The sequence below is a fragment of the Carcharhinus amblyrhynchos genome, chromosome 1 (assembly GCF_965287045.1).
Source record: "Carcharhinus amblyrhynchos chromosome 1, sCarAmb.v2.hapA, whole genome shotgun sequence".
NCBI classification, from domain to species: Eukaryota; Metazoa; Chordata; class Chondrichthyes; order Carcharhiniformes; family Carcharhinidae; genus Carcharhinus; species Carcharhinus amblyrhynchos.
Window position 1 is genome coordinate 89203622 of NC_137324.1, and position 19911 is coordinate 89223532.

At 42.7% G+C, this 19911-nt stretch overlaps 1 protein-coding gene across 5 annotated transcripts in view; it reads right to left on the minus strand.

Moving 5' to 3' along the window:
* The window catches only part of tbc1d1 (TBC1 (tre-2/USP6, BUB2, cdc16) domain family, member 1), a 230805-nt gene that overhangs the window by 179839 nt on the left and 31055 nt on the right, over positions 1-19911 (minus strand). Inside the window, exon 1 of one of the 5 annotated variants that reach the window (XM_080188953.1) lies at positions 3170-3269. The exons of the other annotated variants lie outside the window; for them this stretch is intronic. Within the exon in view, the coding sequence (XP_080045079.1) occupies positions 3170-3235 (66 nt within the window). The 5' untranslated portion in view covers positions 3236-3269. Of the gene's footprint in view, positions 1-3169; positions 3270-19911 lie in introns of those variants that run through there. 5 annotated transcript variants of the gene reach the window in all.

Consider the following 19911-nt stretch of genomic DNA (forward strand, 5'->3'; position numbering starts at 1 on the left):
ATAGAAAGCTACAGTGCGGAAAGAGGCCCTTCAGCCCATCGAGTCTGCACGAAACACAATCCCACCCAGGCCCTACCCCCATATCCCAACACATTTACCCACTAATCCCTCTAACCTACGCATCCCAGGACACCAAGGGACAATTTTAGCACGGCCAATCAACTTAACCCACACATCTTTGGACTGTGGGAGGAAATTTGAGCACCCGGAGGAAACCCACGCAGACACGAGGAGAATGTGCAAACTCCACACAGACAGTGACCCGAGTCAGAAATCAAACCCAGGTCCCTGGAGCTGTGAAGCAGCAGTACTAACCACTGTGCTACCATGCCGGATGTCTTAAGAGAAAGGGAGACAGAGGGATAAATGACAGACTTGCTTGAGTTCTTTGAGGACATAACTATCAAGGTGGATAGTGGGAAACCTGTGAATGTGATATATCTAGATTTCCAGGTATTTGACAAGGTGCTGCATAAAAGACTGACCCAGAGGGTGAAATTACAGGGGATAGAGTACTAGATTGGATTGAGGTTTGGCTTACTGACAGAAAGCAGAGGATTGGGATAAATAGGTCCTTCTCTGGCTGGTGAAACATAACTAGCAGGGTGTCACAAAGTTCCATCCTCGGACCTCAATTGTTTACAATCTAGATAAATGATCTGCAAGCAGGGACAGAGTGTAACGTAGCAAAATTTGTGGATGCGACTAAAATAGGTGGGAAAGCAGGCAGTGATGAGGATATAAAGATTTTTTTTTTTACAGACAGATCTAGATAGGCGAGGAGAATAGGCCAAAATCTGGCATATGGTGTTTAATATGGATAAGTGAGAGGTTATCCATTTTGGTGAAAAAAAAAAGGCAAATTATAACCTAAATGGAAAACAGACTCAAAATGCATCTGGGCAGAGGGATCTGGGTGTCTATGTTCATAAATTGCTGAAAGTTGGTATGCAGATGCAGCATATAATAAAAAAGGCAAATGGGCTGTTGGCATTTATTGCAAACGGACTGGAGTATAAAATTAGAGGTGTTTTTGCAATTATATAGGATGTTGATGAGACCACATCTGGACTATTGTGTCCAGTTTTGGTCTCCTTATTTAGGGAAGGATGTCGTGGCATCGGAGGCAGTTCAGAGGAGGTTCACCAGATTGATTTTGGGGGTGAAAGGGTAGACGTACGATGAGAGATGAAACAGTTTAGGGTTATTCTCACTGGAGTTTAGAAGGATGAGAGGGGATCTGATCAAGATATATAAAATTTTAAAAGGAATTGATAAAGTAAACGTAGACCAAATGTTTCCTCTTATGGGGCAATCTTGAACAAGAAGTCATAGGTACAGGTTGAGAGGCAGTGGATTTAAGACTGAGATGAGGAAGAACTACTTCTCACAGAGGGTGGTGAATTTGTGGAGTTCGCTGCCCCATAGTGCAGTGGAGTCTGAATTGTTGAATGATTTCAAAAAGGAGAAAAAAATATTTCTAATAAAAAAATTGGATAAGGGAGTATGGGGAACAAGTGGAGAGGTGGGCTTGAGACCTGGAAGAGATCAGCCATGATCTGATTGAATGGCGGAGCAGACTCAAAGGGCTGAATTTGCCTACTTTTGCTTCTAGTTCCTATATTCAAGCCTTGGCAGCTAGTGACATGGCCACCAACTAAAATCGACAATGTTCAAGAGGCCAGAATGGGAGAATTACAATGCTAGAGTTCTGAAGAAATCCTGACCCAATTTTTTTCTCTCCCCATCTAACTCAACTGTTAGATTTTTTGTTCCCATAAGTTGGAAATAATCACACTTCAGACTGCAATGCTGGAGCTTCATCAAGTTTATTTCTTTTGGTTTTCCATGTGGCTAGCAGACTACAACATCATTATTTAGCAGATCAATTCCTAACTCTTCACAAATAATATAATGCCTGTAACGTGCATCCAACACTTTACGCTCAGGGAACCTGGAGTTCAGTTACGTAACCTCTCAGAGCACCTCAACTGATATTGCACAGCTCTGTGTTGGATGTGTTCGTACACACAAAAAAAACAAGGTTGCATACGAACACCAGTAATAATTTCACAAGACATTTCGATGCCAACACTTACATCTCAAACATACATTAGAGGTTACAGCAGATCTAGTGACAATCAATAAAAAGATGACATTAAATGACTCACACCTACTCAGAATTTCTGGTTAATATATATACAAACCTGCAAACAAAGAGCAGGAGTAGGCCATTCAGCCCCTTGAGCCTCTCCCCCGTTTAATAAGATTATTACTGATCTGATTCTAAGCTCAGATCTACACTCTGCCTACTCCGAAACGTATCACCCTTTTGCTTACCAAGAAATCAATTAACTTCTATCTTCAAAATACTCAAAGACTTTGCAGCCACTGCTTTTTGAGGAAGAGAATTCCAAAGACTCATGACCCTCTGAGAGAAACAAAAATTCTCCTCATCTCCATTTTAAACAGTGGCCCCTAGTTCTAGATTCTACGACAAAAGTAGATATTCTTCTCCACATTCACCCTTTCAAGACCCCTCAAGATCATATATGTTTAAATAAAGTCATCTCTTACGCTTCCAAATTCCAGCACATACAAGCCTAGCCTGTCTACTCAAAACAATCCACCCATTCCAGGCATTAGTCTGGCAAACTTCATCTGAACTGCTTCCCAACGCATTTACATCGTCCTTAAATAAGGTGGCTAATACTGTACACAGTACTTTACATGTGGTCTCACTAGTGCTCAACATTAACGGACTACAATCTGGAATTATTTATAACTTGGGTCCCTCTATCCTTGGACAAACTAGCAAGTAAAATCCAGCTATTCTTAATTGTATCCTATTAAGCACTGTGTCATGATACCACAGAACATCGTCCTTTTTATGCCAACACTAACGTTACTTCTCTGCTCTAATTCCATTAAACTATATAGTCTGATTTAATTTACATTTACAGCTTTTGAAGCCGAGGGTACCGATATCCTTTGTTTCAGTACAATACACTTACATTACTACACATTACCATGCTGCTATTTCTGGCAGTCAGCTGTTTTACAATCGGCAATAATCTCAAAACCATTTAACACTCAACTTCCTCCAACTGATAAAGAACATAATTAAAGCCCTTAGTATGAAGATACGTCAAAAAGCAATTACGTATACCTTGATTTCTTTCTCACATCCAACATCCAACTTAAGAAAGTTTAGTTTCTGCAGCCTTGCTTTCATGACTGACCTCCTGTTAAAATACAATCCGATCCAAGCCCCTGAATGCACACTCACTCAATGGCATCACACCCTGCAGTCTCAGGCAATCAAATGACATTCTTTCTGACCCCTAACCTGAGGCAATTTTCTGTTGATTCTAAGCAGCAGGATACTAGCTCTGAACTGCAACTTCCTACTTGGCTGCTGGATTCGGCATTCGGCTTAAACTGCCTGGTTTCTTTCTTTAACTCTTTCACGGCTGGAAGTATACTTTCTTCAAATTTTCCCACACACTTTAGAAAGTAGAAAAAAAGAGCAGGATGTGCTGAAACACAGATGGTAAAAAAAGATAATTAAATAGACAAATAACATCAGCAATAGGGGCACAGAACATAAAAAAGAACTATGTTATAATTTGGACAAGCCTGTGGTTGTTACAGTGTGAGATCCATGTAGTCCTGGACATTCCTTAATGGACAGCATGTCAGCTTTATTAAAAAGTCACCAGGGACTGGGTTCAATTCCAGCCTTGGGTGACTGTCTGAGTGGAGTTTGCACATTCTTCCAGTGTCTGTGTGAGTTTCGTCCCGGCACTCTAGTTTCCTCCCACAGTGCAAAGATGTGCAAGTTAGTTTGATTAGCCATGCAAAACTAACCTTCACAGTCAGGGGGATTAGCAGGGTAAATTCATGGTGTTACGGGGAATGGGCCTGGATGGAATTGTTGTCATTGCAAGCTCAATGGGTTGAATGGCCTCCTTCGGCACTATGGTTCGACATATTAGCAGGGGTGAGAGGAATATGATTAATAAGAAAGGCTTGAAAGAAGTGTGATCTTCCACATTGGAAGAGAGATTAAGTTTGATTAACAGAAAGTTAATCAATGAAAAGTTCAGAGAGATTAAGAAGTGAAAGAAATGCTTTGACTAGTTGGCAGGCACTGAACAAGGAAAAGAGATCAGGATTATAATGGGAAAATGAAGAGATAAATAAAAAGAGCATTCTTAGACTACAGAATGTTTACCAATAGTGGCTACAGAGACAGAAAATATACATTTTGACAATTTAAAAAAAACACATTTAAAATTTGGTAGAACTTCAATGGAATACATCTCAGCATTCACTGGGGTTTATATTCATCTCTGCCATCAGAGCAAAACAGCTGATAATGGATCAGCAGGCTGTGTTACATTCAAACCAATTTTCTTTTCCAGCGACTACAATCGTGCAACTGTTCCCTTCCTGTTGGCGAACACTTCAGTGGTCATGGGCATTCGGCCTCCAACCTTCGGGTAAGCATTCTCCAAGGTGGCCTTCACGACACACGACAGCGCAGAGTCGCTGAGCAGGGACTGATAGCCAAGTTCCGCACACGTGAGGACGGTCTCAACAGGGATCTTGGGTTCATGTTGCACTATCTGTAACCCCCGTGACTTGCCTGGGTTTGCAAAACCTCACTTACTGTACTGTCTGGAGACAATACACATCTCTTTAACCTGTGATCGGTGCTCCTTCCACTCACATTGTCGGCCACTTTAGGACTTGAACAGCAGGTTAGGTGTAAAGATTCACATTCTAATCAGTCATCTGTAAAGTGTCTGTGCTGTTATATGCTCTGTCTGAGGCCAGAACTCTCCATTCACCTGACGAAGAGGGTGAAAGCTTGTGAGTTTACTATCAAATAAATCGGTTGGACTTAAACCTGATGTTGTCAGACTTCTTACAATATCAAATATCATTGAGAGGAAAAGCTATGGATGGGGTTGGGCAAGAATCATAGCATAAGCCACAAATACAGCTTCCAATATTCAGTGAAGACAACTTACACCCTTTCATGCTTTGCCAAATGAGACGCCAGGGACATGTTGAAGTCCCAGGTTTCTCCACCCCCTCCTCCTCCGACACCACTAACAATGTAAGAAGCAAAGAGGGGCCCTGCAGTTTTTTTATTTGATATTTTGTTTTCCTCCTAAATGCTCTGGCTGTTTTTGGGGTCCAGTTTCAAAGATGCCAGCAGCATTGCTTCACATTTAAGATTAGCTCATCAGGGCTTGTAGAGCATTCCACTGTGCTGCGACATATCCTCGCCTTGGGGGGAATGCTGAATCCAGGACAGTACTCGAGGCAAAGGGAATCACAGGATATGGAGCAAAGACGGGATCAGTCTAGTGAGTTGAATGATCAGCCATGGTCAGAATGAATGGCTGATCATGAATGAACAGGTTTGAAGGGCCAAATGTCCTGCTCCTGCACCTATTTTCTACATTTCTATATCAACCTGATCAACAGGGGATCTGTAAATGAGGATGAGGTTTTTATTGTGCTGGAAAGGGTAGAAGTTGATGAGGACTTGGAGTATTAGGAGAAGCAATTAGGAGAACACGGTTTGGATTCATGCAATGTAGCAATCAGGAGGATAGTCAGGAAGCTATTAAAATCTTGAATCTAGAGTTGATGGCGGCTTGAAAGAAAGCTTTAGAAGTCTTTAAAATGGGGGGGAACAAAGGAGAGACAGTATGATAGGCTGTCTTGGTGATGAACTAGAGTTTGAAGTTCAGACTGAATACAAATATAGCAACGATATGAAGGGTATTGGTGAGACCATATCTGGAGTACTATGTATAGTACAGGTCTCCTGATTAATGGAAGAATGTAAATGCCTTGGAAGCAATTAGAGAAGCTAAATAGCTAAAATGAGAGGTTGTCTTATGAGGAAAGGCTAGACGGCTAGGCTTGTATTCACTGGAATTTAGGAGAGTAAGAGACAATTTGATTGAAGCAACTTAAGGGGTCTTGACAGGATGAATGCAGAAAGGATGTTTCCTTTTGTAGGAGAATCTAGAACTAGGGCATCACTGTTTAAAAATGAGGGGTCACCCATTTAAGATAAAGTTGAGGCAAAATTCTTCTCTCTGAGAGAACTCTCGTCCTGAAAAGGCAGTGAAAGCTGAGTTTTTGAATAGTTTTAAGGCAGTTTTAAGGTAGATAGATTCTGGATAAGTGAGAGAGTGAAAGGTTATGGGGGACGGGGGAAATGTGGCATTGAGGTGAGAATCAGATCAACCATGATTTTTTTAAATGGCGGAATGGGCTCGCGGGGCCCACTTCTACTCCTAATTTGCATGTTTATATCAGGATTAAACAGGCCACCAAGATTGTGCATCATTGGATTCAGCCCAGCCAACAGTTTATAGACAGAACCAAGGCCTAAGTTGCAATGTTTATGTGAGAGCAAACAATTAGTTTTTTGTTTTGCTATAAGTTGATTGTTGGACATCGTGATAACGTTTGCTGTGTCAATGCTGGCAGTGAATTATAGGATGTATCTGGAAGCTAGCTAACTTCATGCTTACAATATGTTGCCAAGAAGCTTCATGTAGATGAGTGATGGGACAGACCAAAAATGAAACATTTTGAATGCTGAGTTACTGTTACATGCAAGCCAATGATGGAAACTCAGCTAGAACTGGGAGTGATTCCAAAGGTCATTTTATAATTATATTTCTACTTCATGTCTCGCTGTACAATGCAACTACGACTGTTGGTATATTACTCATAGCTTTGAAGATTAGGAAAAAAAGCAAACTTGGCTTTTATTTCCATTTTTGAGGAGTGATGGAATCGCAGACAAATTTCTTTTTTCCTAGGTATGCGAGAATGAGTTACATATGTAAATGTGAGTTCTTACTTGCGTAAGGGATGTCTTTTGCATTCCCAATGGTTATCGTGGGAGAGAGGAGCAGTTCCATGGAAATTCCCAGCATGTATGTGCGTATAATCATAGAATCATAGAATCCCTACAGTGCAGAAGGAGGCAATTCAGCCCATCGAGCCTGCACTGACCACAATCCCACCCAGGCCCTATCCCTGTCCCCCACACACTCACCCTGCTAATCTCCCTGACACTAAGGGGCAATTTAGCAAATTAATTTACCCTGCACATCGTTGGACTGTGGGAGGGAAACAACAGCGTCCAGAGGAAACCCACGTAGACACAGGGAGAAAGTGCAAAACTCCACACGGACAGTTCGTGTGTGTGTGAACAAGTTTCTATATGTGCGTGTGTGCAAGAGAGTGATCATTGCATGTACATGTCAGACAAGGCTTAATGTAAATTGATAAGCTGTGTTATTTTTACAGATAAGTGACAATCCAAAACTACAGTTAAAAATTTGATTAACTTTGAACAGTACAGTTTATTTGATTTATTGTCACATGTATTAACATACAATGAAAAGTATTGTTTCTTGCATGCTATACAAACAAAACATACCGTTCATAGAGAAGGAAACGAGAGGGTGCAGAATGTAGTGCTACAGTTATAGCTAGGGTATACAGAATGATCAACTTAATGCAAGGTAGGTCCATTCAAAAGTCTGACAGCAGCAGGGAAGAACATAGAACATAGAACATTACAGCGCAGAACAGGCCCTTCGGCCCACGATGTTGCACTGACCAGTTAAAAAACAATGACCCACTAACCTAAACCAATCCCTTTTCATCCATAAACCTATCCACGGATCTCTTAAACGCCCCCAAACTAGGCGCATTTACAACCGCAGCAGGCAGGGCATTCCAATCCCTCACCACCCTCTGGGTAAAGAACCTACCCCTGACATCCGTCCTATAACTACTCCCCCTTAATTTAAAGCCATGCCCCCTCGTGCTAGCTTTCTCCATCCGAGGAAAAAGGCTATCACTGTCCACCCTATCTAAACCTCTAATCATCTTATATGTTTCAATAAGATCCCCGCTTAGCCGCCTTCTTTCCAGCGAAAAACAACCCCAAATCCCTCAGTCTCTCCTCATAGGACCTCCCCTCCATACCAGGCAACATCCTGGTAAACCTCCTCTGCACCCTCTCCAAAGCCTCCACATCCTTCCTGTAATGTGGGGACCAGAACTGCACACAGTACTCCAAGGGCGGCCGCACCAGAGTTGTGTACAGTTGCAACATGACGCTGCGACTCCTAAATTCAATCCCCCTACCAATAAACGCCAAGACACCGTATGCCTTCTTAACAACCCTATCTACTTGATTCCCAACTTTCAGGGATCTATGTACACATACACCTAGATCCCTCTGTTCATCCACACTATTCAAAGTCCTCCCGTTAGCCCTATACTCAACACATCTGTTATTCCTACCAAAGTGAATTACCTCACACTTCTCCGCATTAAACTCCATCCGCCACCTCTCGGCCCAGCTCTGCAACCTGTCCAAGTCTTCCTGCAAACTATGACACCCTTCCTCACAATCTACCACACCTCCGACTTTGGTGTCATCAGCAAATTTACTAATCCACCCAACTATACCCTCATCCAGATCATTAATAAAAATTACAAACAGCAGTGGCCCCAAAACAGATCCCTGAGGCACACCACTCGTAACCGAACTCCATGACGAATATTTACCATCAACCACCACCCTCTGTCTCCTATCTGCTAGCCAATTCCTGATCCAATTTCCTAGATTACCCTCAATCCCATACATCTGCATTTTCTGCAGAAGCCTACCATGGTGAACCTTATCAAACGCCTTACTAAAATCCATATATACCACGTCAACTGCCTTTCCCCCATCCACCTCTTTGGTCACTTTTTCAAAAAACTCAATAAGATTAGTAAGGCACGACCTACCCGCTACAAAACCATGCTGACTATCTCCAATCAATTCATTACTCTCCAAATAACTATAAGAAGCTGTTCTTGAGTCAGTTGGTACGTGACCTCAGACGTTTATATCTTTTTCCTGGTGGAAGAGAGAATGTCCAGGGTGCGTGGGGTCCTTAATTATGGTGGCTGCTTTGCTGAGGCAGGGGGAAGTGTAGACAGAGTCAATGAATGGGAGCTGGTTTGTGTGATGGATTGGGTGACATTCATGACCTTTTGTAGATCCTTGCGGTTTTGGGCAGAGTAGGAGCCCATACCAAGCTGTGATACAACCAGAAAGAATGCTTTCAATGGTGCATCTGTAAAAGTTGGTGAGGGTTGTAGTTGACATGCCAAATTTCCTTAGAGTTCTGAGAAAGTAGAGGCATTGGTGGGCTTTCTTAACTATAGTGTCGGCATGGGGGGGGATCAGGACAGGTTGTTGGTGATCTGGACACCTAAAACTTGAAGCTCTCGACCATTTCTTTGTGTAATGTGTAATGACACAAAAATAAATATACCTTGCTTCCACAGGTCAGGGGAGGGTCAGCATGCCTGAAGAAAACTTCAGCATTTCTAACCTCAGTCTCGGTAAAAGCCTTGTCATTTGCCCTGCGAGCCAGCCGTATGTGCAGCATCCCGTTACAAAAACCCTAGGTTCCCCACTTGTGTCCCAATTTCCGTCACAGATGAAAAAGGAATCAAACCCTTTCCAATGTCATGATCTATTCCAGAAGCAAGCTAACCATTGTTAATATACACACTCAACGAGGAAACATCAAAGCCTGTTTCATAGCATCTTAACCATCCATCATCTCTTACCCACCTTTTCAAATGACCATATTAAGGTTTAAAACACAAACTGTAATGTTTCTCTGTTTTCAAATCATGACAGTGAAAAAAAGTCAAAAGATCACAGAACATGACATAAAAAAAGGCAAAAGATCACTTAATTTGTTTTTACTTCAGGAAAATCAAAATATGTCTTTAAAACAGTCTATAAATTCTGACAATTTGTTGACACACCAGTTATTAAATTTTAATAAGATTACCTGTATTTTCAAATTATGGTGCTGTTTTTTAGGCTGTGTCCCAGATGTTCAGGAGTTGTAAATAGCCAACATTTTGAGGTTCATGTATCCTCTACTTTCAGGAGCTCAGCCTTGTCCTTGGCAACACTGTTGAGTGGAATGTTGACCAGATTGCTATTTTAAGCTTACAAGTTACAAATTCCTGACCATGCTGTCAGTTTACAAGCAGCTGTATAGAAGTTCATTTTTAGCTATGTTTTAAGGTTGGATTCTCTTAAGGAAGATGAGGCAGAAGTAAAAAAATGTATTTGTTGCCCGTATTCGTGGAAAAGTATTGTTATTCCAAGCTTATCAAACCTCGCAGTTTATAAAATGATGATGACAGTATATTAAAAAAAATTCAAACAAAGCACTCAGTTTTATTTCTAGACGGATGGAATTGAAAAGTTGGGGAGTTATGCTAAGCATGTAGCTGGTTGCCATTTATAATAAATAACAAGATACAGAGACAGTGGACAGGCAGCAGATTCACAAACATGATACCTGAAATGTGTGAGCGTTCATATCAGGAGAGGATGGACAAGCTAAGTCTCTTTTCTCTTGAAAAATTAAGACTGAGGGATGACCAAAAAGAGGTTGTTAAAGTTATGAATTGTTTTGATTGAATGGACACCAAGAGAAGAGCATAACTCCATCAATATAAACTAGTCACCCAGAAATCCAATAGGACATCAAGTAAGAAACTTCTTCACCTAAAGTTTGGTAAGAATGGAGTTTTAAGGAAAAGATGATTACGATGATAGATTTAGATAAGGGAAGATGGGAGGGGGCTTGAATGGAGCATGTACAACAGGACGGGACAGTGAGATCAAATGACGTCTTTCTGTGTCATTTTTCTTTTGCAATCCTACATGGTGAGTGGGTCAGCGGGATGCTGAACGTTATATTGAATATAAATATTGGAATAAAAGCTCATAAAACATTATACATTATGTAGAAATGTCCTACGTAGTAGAGAAGCTATTTTTTAAATCAATCTTTTTTTTGTCCTGCTCGCTAAGGGTAGAATTTTTCCATAATTTATTGACTGCAAACCAATATGTATCTCTCCAGATGCACAGCCGAGTTTTCAGACCAGTTGTTGAGCATGGTTTATGGGACATGTCCTGACAGAGCCAGCAAGGCCAGCTCCACGGAGATTGGAACGCCCTTTAAAGATGATATCCCAGTCTGAAGTGAGGTGAAATTCTCCCAGCAGCAACACTTCCCCACCTCAAACCATCCACGAAAGTATCGGGGGCTCTACTCCCCCGATGGCCGCAACCAACAACCACCACGGCAAGTATATTAGAAACATTAATGATTGCAATCATAGAACCTGTTTCTTGAATGAAAAGCAAGATCTATAGCACTCCAATTTATTTAGAGCATGGTGATATCTCTCACTAAAATAATAGTTTATAACTGCAGAGCCAGGCATAATGATTAAACAATAAAAACACAGCCCTGACTTTTCTGGACTTGACTTTTTTAGGCTTTCATGTTAGTGGAGAAAAGATTGGAAGCCATAAATAAGATGCTAAAGAGCAGCATGCAGCTCCAGAGCCACAGGTTGCAGACTCCCCACCTTCACAAATTGTTTATGTGCAAACACAGAATTTGGCAACAATTCAACTGTAGGGGGCAGCACATCAGGACCCAGCTCTCTTTTTTCACAATATTCACAAACATGGCCATTCCAGTAAGGATGTGCCTGTCAGCTGATGGAAAAATGAATAACAATCAGGTTGCTCCCCTCATTTGAACATTTGAACCGTACATATGAGGATTAAGCATTAGGACCAGAGATTGCCATATCAGGGGAGAATATAACTAGATTAAACTGACTATTTTAAGGGTCCATTAAATGAATTTGCTCCCCATAAGGAGAGCTTCACGTACCAAAAGTGCAATAAAGGAATTTGGGTGCAAGGGTAATGTATTCAAGGGATGTTCAAATCACTGGCTAGGCCAACATTCATTGCCCATCCGTAATTGCCCTTGTGAATGTGGTGGTGAACTGCCTTCTTGAACTCCTGTAGTTCCTGTGGTGTAGGTACACCCAAAGTGCTGTTAGGGAGGATGTTCTAGGATTTTGGCCCAGTGACAGTGAAAGAATGACAATATATTTCCAAGTCAATGTGGTAAATGACTTGAAGGGAAGCTTCCAGGTGGTGATGTTCCCATGAGTCTGTTCCTTTGTCCTTTTAGATGATAGTGGTCATGGGTTTGGAAGGTACTGCCTGAGGACCCTTGGTGAGTTCCTGAAGAGCATCTTGTAGATAGTACACACAGCTGCCACTGTCAGTGGTGGAAAGAATGAATGTTTGTGGAAGGAGTAGCAATCAAGCAGGCTGATTTTTCCTGGATGGTGCCAAGCTTCTTAAGTGTCGTTGGAGCTGCACCCATCCAGGCAAGTGGGCAGTATTCCATCACACTCCTGACATGTGCTTTGTAGATAGTGAACAGGCTTTGGGGAGTCAGGAGGTGAGTCAGGAGGCACAGTGAAGAGAGCTAAGACTAGCAGAACCCTTTCTGTTTGAAATATTTCTGTATAGTGCTCCATTTAAATTACAATTCCACTTTGTATTATTTATGGGGTACAATTTGGTGATAATGAAATCCTAGCAGTCTGAAACCAGGTGCTCAAAAGGTAAAAGCTCCTCTAAGTCACCCACCATGGTCATCTCAATTGTTATTAATGGATGTTCAGGTGGCTACCAACAACCAAGCTGTAGCCTCTGAGAAGCCATGGCACAGGAACACAGGGACAGGAGAGGCATTAGGGCTTTGGATTGATTGTTACATATGCATAACTATCAAATCAACACTGAGTCTTTCAGAGCAGTGAAGTAAAATGTTTTTAAACTGCAAATATGAGAAACAAAATATTTTGTTTGGTATAGCTATTGATCTTCAGATTCTTACAGAAGTAGCAGAAACACCTATGACGTATTGTTTGAGGACATTAATGTGGTACATGTCAGGGCTGGATCGCACAGGAGGAGAGGCTGATGGTGCTCTGGGGAAGGCAAGGAGTGGTCCGGAGAATCTGTCTTCAATAATTTACTCTGACCATGAGCACTATTGCTGGGCCATGCTCTTCCCCTGCATCCTATAGTTCCTCGTTCTTTCTTTGTCTTGGCGGCTCCAAGCCAACTCTGCTTTGTACAGCAAGGTTGTGGAATATATAGCAGATGATTATGAGTCTTCCCTGAACTGTACTGACAATAGTCCTCCTGAACTGTCCAGACAGAAGAACCTTTGTTTCAGGATGTGAATGATGTGCTCAGTCAGGACTTTGTTGCTAAATGACCCTCATTATATCAGACTCTATGCCTATGCCTGGGCTTCAGACAGGAGTAAGAAGACTCACAACACCAGCTTAAAGTCCAACAGGTTTATTTGGCAGCACAAGCTTTCGGAGTCTCACTCCTTCTTCAGGTGAGTGGGAGTTCTGGTCACAAACAGGGCATATATAGACACAAACTCAATTTGCAAGATAATGCTTGGAATGCGAGTCTTCACAAGTAATCAAGTCTTAAAGATACAGACAATGTGAGCGGCAAGAGGGCCAAGCACAGGTTAAAGAGGTATGCATTGTCTCCAGCCAGGACAGTTAGTGAGATTTTGCAAGCCCAGGCGAGATGCAGGGGTTACAGATAGTGTGACATGAACCCAAAGTCCCAGTTGAAGCTGTCCTTGTGTGCGGAACTGAGCACACTGCTCATGTGTCGTGAAGGCCATCTTGCAGAATGCTTACCCAAAGATCAGAGGCCGAATGCCTGTAACTTCTGAAGTGTTCCCCGACTGAAAGGGAACACCCCTGCCTGGTGACTGTCAAGCGGCGTCCATTCATCCATTGCCGGTATCTGCATGGTCTGCCCAATGTACCATGTCTTGGGACATCCTTTCCTGCAGCGTATCAGATAGACAACGTTGGTCAAGTCACAAGAGTATGTACCGTGTATCTGATGGATGGTGTTATCACGTGAGATGGTGGCATCCATGTTGATGATCCGGCACATCTTGCAGAGGTTGCTGTGGCAGCGTTGTGTGGTGTTGTGGTCACTATTCTCCTGAAGACTGGGTAGTTTGCTGCAAACAATGGTCTCTTTGAGGTTGTGCGGTTGTTTGAAGGCAAGAAGTGGGGGTGTGGGGATGGCCTGGGGGAGATGTTCATCTTCATCGATGACATGTTGAAGGGTCCGGAGAAGATGTCATAGCTTCTCCGCTCTGGGGAAGTACTGGACAACAAAGGGTACTCTGTCCATCATGTCCCGTGTTTGTCTTCTGATGAGGTTGGTGTAGTTTTTCGCTGTGGCACATCGGAACTGACAATGAGTTGAGCACCATATCCTGTTTTTATGAGGGCATCTTTCAGTGTCTGTAGATGTGTGTTGCGATCCTCCTCATCTGAGCAGATCCTGTGTATATGGAGGGCTTGCCTGTAGGTACGCTGCAAGATAGGATGTCCTGAGACATGGTACATTGGAGAGACCATGCAGACACTATGACAACGGATGAATGAACACCACTCGACAATCACCAGGCAGGTTCCCTCCTAGTCGGAAACACTTTAGTAGTCACGGGCATTCAGCCTCTGATCTTCGGGTAAGTGTTCTCCAAGGCGGCCTTCGCTACATACGACAATGCAGAATTGCTGAGCAGGAACTGATAGCCAAGTTCCGCATACATGAGGACGGCCTCAACCGGGATCTTGGGTTCATGTCACACTATCTGTAACCCCCACGACTTGTCCGGGCTTGCAAAATCTCACTAACTGTCCTGTCTGGAGACAATACACATCTCTTTAACCTGTGCTTAACCCTTTCTCTACTCACATTGTCTGTACCTTTAAGACTTGATTACCTGTAAAGACTCGCACTCCAACCATTATCTTGTAAATTGAGCTTGTGATTATATATGCCCTGTTTGTGAAACACAAATCCTCACTCACCTGAAGAAGAAGCGAGACTCTGAAAGCTTTGCTATCAAATAAACCTATTGGACTTGAATCTGGCGTTGAGACTTCTTACTGTGCCCATCCCAGTCCAATACCGGCATCTCCACATTGTTTCTGAGAGGAATCATGTGACACTTGGTGAGGCAATACTCTAGAGCCAATCACCACATGGTCTCAGGGCACAGTAAGAAGTCTAACAACGCCAGGTTAAAGTCCAAAAGGGTTATTTGGAATCACAAGTTTTCAGAGCGCTGCTCTTTCATCGGATGAAGGAGAAACACTCCAAAAGCTCGTGATTCCAAATAAACCTGTTGGACTTTATCCTGATGTTGTGAGACTTCTTACTATGCCTACCCCAGTCCAACACCAACATCTCCACAATCATCACTGAAATGAGAGGTCGGATGCAGGTAATTGAGGGTCAGGGTCTGTGCTGTGTGGAATTATCATGAACAACTACTAGGAAAGCAGATGCAGAGCTGCACAATTCACTGCTGTTATCACAAACAAGTTGAACCCTAAGTGAATGGAAATCCATCATGTTGGGAAACAAAGCTGACTTCTGCTTGGAAGGACACCAGATAACGTGTGCTGTCTATGATGCTGCGCACTTATGGGAATCCAGCAATGTGGATAAATCCCAGTGCTCAATCATTGTGAATGTCTCACAAATACAGCATTGAGGATATATTGGACTGCCATGTGCAGTGCCAACTGCCTGGTGTCGCTGATGCAAAGGCAATTTGATAGGAGCCAAGAATGTGAAAGTTAAGAGCCACAGCAAACTTCACTGCAGCACAGACTCTGTCTCCCACTCTCACATCAACAGGTGGCACAGGTAAATAAACACCTTACACATTACTATGCTGTGCAGTGCCCGAAAACCCACAAGCTATAAGTTCTCTGGTGTTTTTCCCTCCTTCAGTCTCTTCCGAGAACTGTACAAGTCTTTGTTGCTGCCTCGCAGCTTCTCTACCATAAGGTGAGGAGCCCCATCTGGTGGCACTTTGAAAACTTAGTAAACTCAACAATTTAAACAACTACTGCAAACTTAATCTCCTGCACATTTATTAGTGTGTAAGGTAAATATTATCAATTGTACTTGTAGTGGGTGGGGTTCTGTGCCAGGTGGGTGCTTTCACAAAATTTATCCAAATGTAAGTCTATTGTCCTTTAACTGGGATAAGGCCTTTTCTTCTCATGGTCCTTGTTCAAGTATAATAATATACATGGTTCAGGGAGCTGGTGAGCTCATTCACAAACTAGGATAGGAAGAAGTTGATCCTAGGGCCCATTTAATTTTATATCTTAAGCAAACAAAACAGCCTTCTAACTGTTCCAGCATCTTGATATTTCTTAAAACACTCTTCCGAGAATCCATTCCAGCTATTAATTCCAGTATCATGTGATTACCAGGATGTTGGTAGGCAAATTACAGAAGGATCTAGATAGGCTGGGCGAATGGGCCAGGAACTGGCAAATGGAATTTAATGTTGGCAAGTGCGAGGTGGTCCACTTTGGTAGGAATAATGGTAGGAAGGATTATTACTTACGTGGTGAAAAACTGCAGCAGGCGACGGTGCAGAGGGACCTCGGGGTCCTTGTGCATGAGTCGCAAAAACCCAGCCTGCAGGTGCAGCAGGTGGTCAGGAAGGCGAATGGGATGCTGGCCTTCATAGCGAGGGGGATTGAATATAAAAGTAGGGAGGTCTTGCTGCGGCTGTATAGGGCATTGGTGAGGCCGCAGCTGGAGTACTGTGTGCAGTTTTGGGCGCCGTACTTACGCAAGGATATTTTGGCCTTGGAGGCAGTGCAGAGGAGGTTTACTAGGCTGATGCCGGAGTTGAGGGGGTTGAGCTATGAGGAGAGGCTGAATAAACTAGGCTTGTACTCGTTAGAGTTTAGAAGAATGAGGGGAGATCTCATTGAGACATATAAGATGATGAATGGGATGGATAGGATAGAGGTGGAGAGACTCTTCCCGCTCAGAAAGGACAGTAGGACTAGGGGGCACAGCCTCAAGATAAAGGGGGCGCGGTTTAGAACGGAGTTGAGGAGGAACTTCTTCACTCAAAGGGTGGTGAATCTCTGGAATTCTCTGCCCGTTGAAGTGGTGGAGGCTGCCTCGCTAAATATTTTTAAGACGCGGGTTGATGGGTTTTTGGTAAGCGAGGGGATTAAGGGTTATGGGGAGAGGGCGGGAATGTGGAACTGAGCCACGACAGATCAGCCATGGTCTTATTGAATGGCGGGGCAGGCTCGAAGGGCTAGATGGCCTACTCCTGCTCCTATTTCTTATGTTCTTATGTTCTTAAATTCCATGAGCTTTGGTCTTTTGTCATCTTGTTAATTTACAACTGAGAGAAGAATTGGGAGAGATGGCAAATCAATTCACTATAGAGTGTCTTACACTATCACACAACGTTAAAATTAACCCCTATTGGGTTCGATTGAGGCACTGAGCAATTCAAAAAGATTACAAAAAAAACATAATTATGATGCTACTTATAATTTACTTCCTGATTTATATGTCATGAACCTACAAGGATATATTAATGGACTTCTAACAAATACAAGTGTCACCACGCTGTACAAAAGCTTGTTCCCACAGCAACCGTGATGCTAACGCCCAGATAAAAGAGTTGCTGCTTTTTGTTATTGCATCCCCACACTAACTAATACTTTCAATCTGAGTCACTCATGTAGATTGAGATTCAGGTTCTGGCATCTTAAAGATAAACTACTCCCAATTCTAGAATTTGTGTGGCTTCTCTAGTTACACAGGCACATTGGAGCAGGAATAGGCCATTCAGCCCCTCAAGCATGTTTCATAAAAATACAAACTTGACGTGCTACTTCAACATATTGACAGTGAAGAATTATAGAATCCCTGCAGTGCAGCAGGGGGCAATTCGGTCCATTGGATCTTCATCAACAGCAATCCCACCCAGGCCCTAATCCCGAAACCCCACATTTTTAACCTGCTAATCCCTCTAACATACACATCCTGGAACACCACGGGGCAATTTAGCATGTCCAATCCACCTAACCTGCACATTTTTGGACTGTGGGCAGAAACTGGAGCATTCAGAGGAAAACCTATGCAGACGCAGGGAGAATGTGCAGACTCGGCACAGACAGGACAGTCAGCCAAGCCAGGAATTGAACCCAGGTCCCTGGAGCTGTGAGGCAGCAGTGCTAACCAATGTGTCACCATGCCGCCCACAAGGTTCTGACTCACTAACTTGCTGAGAGATTTATGCACCGTTGCATTTTATAAAATGCACATTTGCAGTCAGGCAAATCTGAACTCGTAACAGGGAATATCACAAACTCTGCTGGTCACCAAGCGACCCCTTTCAGCCAGGAGATCCAGATGGGAAAGACATCAATCTCTCCAGAGTCCACTGAAGCTCCTTTTTGACTCACTAACAAAGAGCACAATTCAAATAGAGATGTTAGATTCTGCCCATTTCTCTACTCCACACAACCACTGACTGTTGGGGAGAACCATTTAACCATGTGATTTTCTGGATATTTCTGTCCCAGTTAGCAGAGAAAGTGCTATCAGTATTTTAGCTTCACGGTCACCATAATAGAAAGGTGAGGATTACAGACAACTGGGCTCTATCTTTAATCTTTCTCTCACTCTCTTGGCAGATATAAAATGTAAATACAAGCATGGCTAGATGCCAGGAATGTTAACACTCTCCTCAGACTAAAAAATAGTTGGTGTTTCTAATTTTGCAATATAATGCTGCTGCTGCTGCCCTCTTCTGTCAGAACCAAGGTCAAATTTCTGTTGGAGTTGTGATCGTTGTTAGGTAACCAAGGTCAGAGAACAGACGAAAATCACGCTGACAGAAAGGTGCATATATTCTACCTGGCTTGAACACTCCCATTTTTACATGTTAACAGGACAGGCTGACGGGATGCTGGAAGGTGGATAGGCTATTTAAATACGTTAATGAGACAGTGTGCATCAAATTTTTACAGGCTTTGCAGATTTCAGCTCTGGGCTGGGTTTGAGTGTTTCCACCATTTTCACTTGTGAGGTCGGATTTGAGCATCTGCAGTATCTTGCTTTTGGATCACACTGGATCAGTTTGCTCTGACTTACCGTTTCCTGTTTTAAAGGTGAAAAAAAGGCTTTTAAAGAATCTGTAACAGCAGTGTGTATTATCTACAAGATGCGCTGCAGAAATTCACCAAAGATCCTTAGACAGCTCCTTCCAAACCCATGACCACTTCTGTCTAGAAGGACAAGGTCTGCAAACGAATGGACCAGAATTTTAGTTCCTGTTACGTCTTGTGGATCCCAGAAGTTCAAAATACTTAAACTCAAATGCTGGAGCTTTTTTCAAATGTATTTCTTTGATAATACTACAGGAGACAGAATGATAGACTGTAGTGAGTGATGTGGCATTTTGAACAGCTATGTATACATACACATGAACATATAGTTCCAGAATAATATAACAAAGAACAAAGAATAATACAGCCCAGGAACAGGCCCTTCATCCCGCTAAGCCTGCACTGATCACATTTATCTATCTAACCAACAGCTTATATCCCTCTATTCACCATTTGTTCATATGTCTATCAAGATAAATCTTAAATGTGGCAGCAGATACATGGGAACACCATCACCTGCAAGTTCCCCTCCAAGTCACTCACCATCCTGACTTGGAATAAATCGCCATTCCTTCACAGTTGCTGAGTCAAAATTCTGGAATTCCCTCCCTAACGACATTGTGGGTCAACCCACAGCATTTCAAGAAGGCTAAAGTGGAGCAGGTGATCTCCATGCTGACTTTACTTCCAGCCCCTTCCCTCCCCTCACATTGTTCACCCCATTGTGCGGGTACAGTGCAGCCCTGTTATAAAGTGATAGTTGGGGTTCATAGAATGTTATCATGAAAAAAGTGGGGTTGCGCTAAATCGGGGTGCTATAGTTACATTATGGACGATCTTGGCGTCCGTCAGGGCTGTTTATTTATACAATCATTA